At 32.3% G+C, this 6,000-nt stretch overlaps 1 protein-coding gene across 1 annotated transcript; it reads left to right on the forward strand.

Annotated features, from left to right (window-relative positions):
* Window positions 1-2,189: 2,189 nt before the first annotated feature.
* Window positions 2,190-4,032, forward strand: LOC120170103 (E3 ubiquitin-protein ligase SDIR1-like). Its single transcript, XM_039178121.1, has 8 exons — window positions 2,190-2,337; window positions 2,588-2,642; window positions 2,721-2,773; window positions 2,865-3,093; window positions 3,263-3,377; window positions 3,457-3,502; window positions 3,622-3,747; window positions 3,833-4,032. Exons 1-8 carry the CDS (start codon window positions 2,260-2,262, stop codon window positions 3,950-3,952), a joined length of 822 nt encoding a protein of 273 aa, XP_039034052.1. The 5' UTR covers window positions 2,190-2,259; the 3' UTR covers window positions 3,953-4,032.
* Window positions 4,033-6,000: the final 1,968 nt, after the last annotated feature.

Below are 6,000 nucleotides of genomic sequence, written 5' to 3' on the forward strand. Positions count from 1 at the left end.
TTTAAGACCAAAAATTTCATAGAAAGAGACCAAAACAACAATAACACCAACAACATACTCAACTTTTCCTTTACAGAAAATCAATAGGTCATCAGCAAAAGACAAATGAGTTAATTCAATTTTCTTGCACTTAGGATGATAGCCATGTAACCCTCTAGCATCAGTCAAATTCAATAATTTAGAAAGAACATTCATAGAGAGAACAAAGAGAATAGGAGAAAGAGGATCACCTTGCCTTGTACCTCTAGCTCCCTTAAAGAATCCAATCAAGCTGCCATTAAGGGAAATTGAGAATCTAGCTTAGTGTAACATGCTTCAATCCATCCAATAAAAGTCAATTGTAACTATTGAAGCATTATAAATACTGCAAAATTATTCCCAAAAAAATTACAAGTTTTTAAGCAGAGACTAAACGGTAGGGGCTGAATTATTTAATAAAATAACAACTCTAAACTTTTTGATATCGTAATTTTCATATTAATTATAAACTCATATTTAAGGATAATTTAATTGAATTTTGCAAATAAATATTGGGCAGCCCAATATGTTGACTAGTTGGGTCATAATAACTCCATTTCTTCTAATGGACCTACTTAAACCTATCCATAGATCAATGATATTTCAGTTAATAAACAATACGGTTTAATTTCTTCATCAAATAAAAAAATAGGTTAATTGATTTGATATTTTATTATTTTATATCAAATTGTAAATACTATTTATCGACTTATACATCATGAATGGAATAAATTGTATTGGGAGAATTATATCTATAACATATTTTTATATTATTTGATTCTAATTAATTTATTAATAAATCGAATATCAATGATTAAATTAAAAAAATCGTTAAATAAATTCATGTGAATATATGGAAAATGTTAGATTTGAACTATTAATAAATAAAAAATCCCAAATGAACTCTCTCCCATGACAATAGCCTCATCTCTTCTTTAAAAAAATATAATATTATATTTAAAAGGAATGTCAATAATTTAATTAAACCCTTATCATAAAATTAATAGAGAAGTTTAATTATTATTGAAAAGGTAATTTTTAGTAACTCGAAAATATTTGATTTTTAGTTAAATTTTATTCAATTTTTTATATGAACTTTTATTTAAGAAAAGGGAAAACATTTTTAAAAATTAGAGTTGAAGTGAAACTAAAACTCAAATAGAAATAATAAACAAAAGGTTCATAAATTAAAGGGAAACTAGGGGCTGTTTGTTTGTCTCTTAATTGAACCATTCAACACTGAATGTTGAACCGTTCATCATTCAATGCGTTTATTTCGCACCTCTGAATGATTCAGTGTTGACTGATCAACACAGAAGTACATTCTGAATGATTCAGAACCATTATCAAACAGCATGTCACATTCAGAACTAATTCATACAGAGCCTCTGAATCATTCAGCATTTAAATTATTCAACGCTTAATCATTCTGAAATAAACAAACAGTCCCGAAGTATGCAATTATTCAAAAAAGTAAGCAAAAACAAAAAATAAGTAAAAACGGTGTCGTTAGAGGAATTTAGTTAACTCTGTTTTGGAGTCTTTGTTAAGGTCCAGACCAGAGAAGAAGAAAAATTGTTAGCAAAGCTGACGAGGAACTCCGGAAAGACGACAGGCAAAAAAAAAAGATAAAAAAAGATCCTAACGTGTCCGAGTCAACTCGCTCCTTCGCAGACTCAGTCCTTTAATCTTGTATCTAATATCTCCGGCATTACATTTCTCGAAGACGAATGCCGATCCACTGATCTCCGTAAGTCACCTTTTGTTCTCTTTCATTTCGTTATTTCGTCATTCTTATCCATTTTTTTACGATTGTTCAAAGTTTTTAATATTTTGATTACGGATCTGTTAATTGGAGCCGCTTAATTATGTAGGTAATGAGAAATTAGGATTGTTTTGGTAATTTTGGCTGGAAATTTCGGAGTCGAATGATTTTTTCCAATTTGTTGTTCGATTAACAAGTGTAAAATCTATTCAATTTGATTGCAAATAGAATCATTTCGGTTTAGTTGGAATTTTGAAGTATATATTGAATATAGATTGGCGAGTATAGGAAATGAGAATTGAATATGATTTCATTGGTTTTTTCTGATTAAAGGTTATTATAATTTTTGTGCAGATTTCTTTTGTGGACTCAGTGTAGTAAAATTGACTCCTATTTTTCTGAGACTAAAACATTTGAGATCTTTTTTTAATTCTTAATTTATTTAGTTGAGCTGGTGAATTTGGTTTACTAAAACGATGAGTTTCGTCTTCCGAGGAACTAGATCAGATATAGAGAGTGGATTTCCGGCGATTATTCCAGAGAGGCGGACTGTGGTATGTTGTCATTCCCTCACACACTTACATTTCCATTGTTCTGGTCATGATAATATAACATTCCATTTTAGCTTTGATTGTTCGAATTGATGGGGGGGAAAAACATTTGATCAAGTTAGTATTACTGATTATTCAGGCTCGAGGTTAAAAGGCCAGGTTATTTTATTTTCAGTTATGTTTTGTTCATTCTCTATTGTTTTTAATTCATTTTCTCCAATAAATGTTTTGATTTAAGTCAATCGGTTCTTAGCGTATCAATGCAGGAAGTCCGGTCAATTCCAACTCTCTTGCGTTTCTTGTTACAGGTACTTGTTTATCATTGTGTTTATCTTAATTATTTCTCCCTGTCTTCTTCTTTTTGAATATTTTCCTTGTTGCTACAGTCCTTCTGCTATTCATGATTTTGAATTCGCAACAGATGTCACCTAATTTTCTGGTAATTTGCTTCACCAAGTAGTTAAATTTCTTATGGTATTTACTTCTTTGGAACTAATTTAAGGGGCTTTTATGTTAACCTATTCATGCAGCTTTGGCTGGTTGTTGGTGTGTTTTTTATGGTAACGACATTAAGAATGTATGCTACCTGTCAACAACTTCAAGCTCGGGCACAAGCCCATGCCACAGCAGCGAGAGCACTTTTGGGCCATACTGAACTACGGTTGCATATGCCGCCGTCAATTGCAATTACAACCGGAGGGCGTCTACAAGGTTTTAGATTGCAGCTTGCTCTTCTTGAGCGAGAATTCGATGATCTTGGTATGGCGTTCAAATTTTGGTTTCATAATGAATTTCTTGAGTTCCGTTTTTTATTTATAAGTGGCAGGGATTGTAAATTTGCAAACCTTATCTAGCACAGTTTTTGTTTGTTCCTCCATTCTGGTTTTGTGCTTCGTGAAGCTCAGAAGAAGTTATTTTTGTCAACTAGATTATGAAACCCTTAGAGCCCTTGATTCTGACAATTTCCCCAGCGCTGCTTCAATGAGTGAAGAAGAGATAAACGCCCTGCCTGTTTTCAAGTACAAGGCCTCTGCCCCTCAAAGGTAAGTATCCATTTTCCTTAAGCAACATTGTTTTGGTGTATGAACTAATAGTCTGACGAGAAGTTGGTTTTGCTGACAGAAACGACTCTTCGATTCAACAAGCGTCGTCTTCCAACTCACCTCAGGTATTTTTGCTCCTCTTCTCTATCTCAACTTGATTTTAATCGAGGATTCACCCCGGCTATGCTTTATTTTGAATGGAGATTTTAAACGGCATGGTTCGGTAATTTTTTGTTTTTGGTAGAAGAGGCAGGATTCTGTCAATCTAATTAGCATCAAGAAGGGTTCCGAAGATGAATTGACCTGCAGTGTTTGCTTGGAGCAAGTAAACGTGGGCGATCTTATCCGCAGTTTACCCTGTTTGCATCAGGTTCTTTTCCCCCCTTTCGGTGATTTTTAGTTTTCATCTTGTATTGCCTCCCCCCCTTACACACGTTTATAATGGATAACTACAGTTTCATGCTAACTGTATCGACCCGTGGTTGCGACAACAAGGTACGTGTCCCATTTGTAAATTTCGAGCTGGATCTGTATGGCAGGAAAACGGTGGAATAGACGCTTCCTACATGGCTTAATTACTCTTTGAGAACATCTGCCTGTTCATCAATGTATCTAACATACATGCATACATGCACATATATATAAACTTATTTGCTGGATTTTAGTCCGACTATGCATTGTAATATTTGATTATACGTCTAAATTTATTGTTTTCTTATTGAAATTATACTTCTAAATTTCAATGAAGAAATATATTGTGACACCAATAAAAGTACATATGAATTGAATATTGGATTTGACCCAAAAACTTATTTTCCTATTTAAAATATTTATTGATATTAGATTCTAGTTTACATTAATGATTGTGTATTTTTACAATAAAAGTTGTGCAAGATTTATTCATTTATTTATTTTTGTGACAAAATATAATATGGGAAATTCTAATACAGTAATTTCAATCAATGGTCTAACAGAATATTTACATATATTATAAGTAAAGTATATAGAACGTCATTAAATTGTATTGAAACGATTGGTTTTGGTCATTGAAATTTCAAAAGATGTAAAACAGTTATTAAATTTATCATATTGTTTTAAAATGATGATTGTGATGTTATAACAATGATAAAAGTTTGATTAAATTTAATGATCATTTTGTTTTCTTTTAAAATTTTTAATGATCATTTGTAACTATTCAAACAATTTAATAATCAATTTTTTTTTTGAAAATTAGTGGTCAAAACTATCATTTGAAGATAGTTTTGTAACTTGGGTGTATTTTATCATAAATTATATTTATTAAAATATGTTAAATAGGTTTAAACTATTTCTTTAGAGTAAAGTACACAAATGCTCTCCCGACTATAAGGTGCTACTTTGTTGAATCAATCGACTATTAAAAGTTATAAAATAATACTTTTATTAAGGAAATTACTTTGTTGAGTCCCTCAACTATTAAAAGTTACAAAATGATCACACAACTATTCATATGTTCCAAATTCGTCCTTTTTCGTTAAGAATTTGATGACATATAAGCTGGACGTTAATCTGTTGACTGAGATATGATAGTCGTTTGAGATTTGAGATTAGATTTTATCATATCACAATCAACAGGTTTACTTCCAGCTTAGATTGTCTTCAATTTTTAACAAAAAAAAGGATGAGTTTGGAACATATGAATAGTCAAGTGATAATTTTGTTACTTTTAATAGTCGAGGTCAACAAAGCAATGTCAATGGACCATTTCGTAACTTTTAATAGGTGAGAGACTCAATAAAACAATACCCAACAGTCGAGGACCATTTGTGTACTTTACCCTTTATTTTAACTCTTTTCCATTTAAACCAAACATACAGAAAAATTAAGCCTATATATGAGATCCCATTAACTAGTGCTATTGTCATGCATGTTTCAGAACTACCAAACATTTTACATGGAGAAAATAATCTCAGTGACCAAAAATCCCATATAATATACGATTTTAACCAACTTTTTTTGGATTTGCCAAAATGACCAACAAAATCGCAATGCGATCGCTAATTCGCAACGCGATCTCAGGTATCGCAAATCAGTTTCCAGATTCGCAACGCGAACTTCGACTATCGCATTGCGATTTACATATTCGTATTGCGATAGTCCAAGTTCGCGTTGCGAATTTCCATTTCGCGTTGCGATTTTCCAAATTCGTTGCGATAGTCCAAAAATAGTATTGCATTTGTTTCTTAAGAATTTTCTCTAAAAATATAGTATCCGCGCGGACGTTTCGAAGACACGTATTACCACGACTACGACCATGACCAGAGACGAGATGGCGGCGGCGGCGGCGGCGCGCGAGAGTCCCCCTTGTTCTCTTTCACTCAACAAGGAAGTGCAAAATCCAAGCCTTAAATACCATTCCCAATAGTGTTTCCAAAATTATGTGGGATTGAGCATTACCAACACTTGTTCCCAATAGTATTATTTATTTGGATGCTTAAGGATATATATGATTAACGGAGCACAACTGCTCCTACTGAAATGATAGTCTTACTAAGCTGGAGAGTGATGGTATATCAATTATGTAACAAGAGATTGATCCTTAACTATGCATACTTATCTCTCTTTATATATTTACCAACTATAC

The sequence above is a fragment of the Hibiscus syriacus genome, unplaced genomic scaffold (genome assembly GCF_006381635.1).
Source record: "Hibiscus syriacus cultivar Baekdansim isolate YM2019G1 unplaced genomic scaffold, ASM638163v2 tig00111772_pilon, whole genome shotgun sequence".
Classification (NCBI taxonomy): Eukaryota; Viridiplantae; Streptophyta; class Magnoliopsida; order Malvales; family Malvaceae; genus Hibiscus; species Hibiscus syriacus.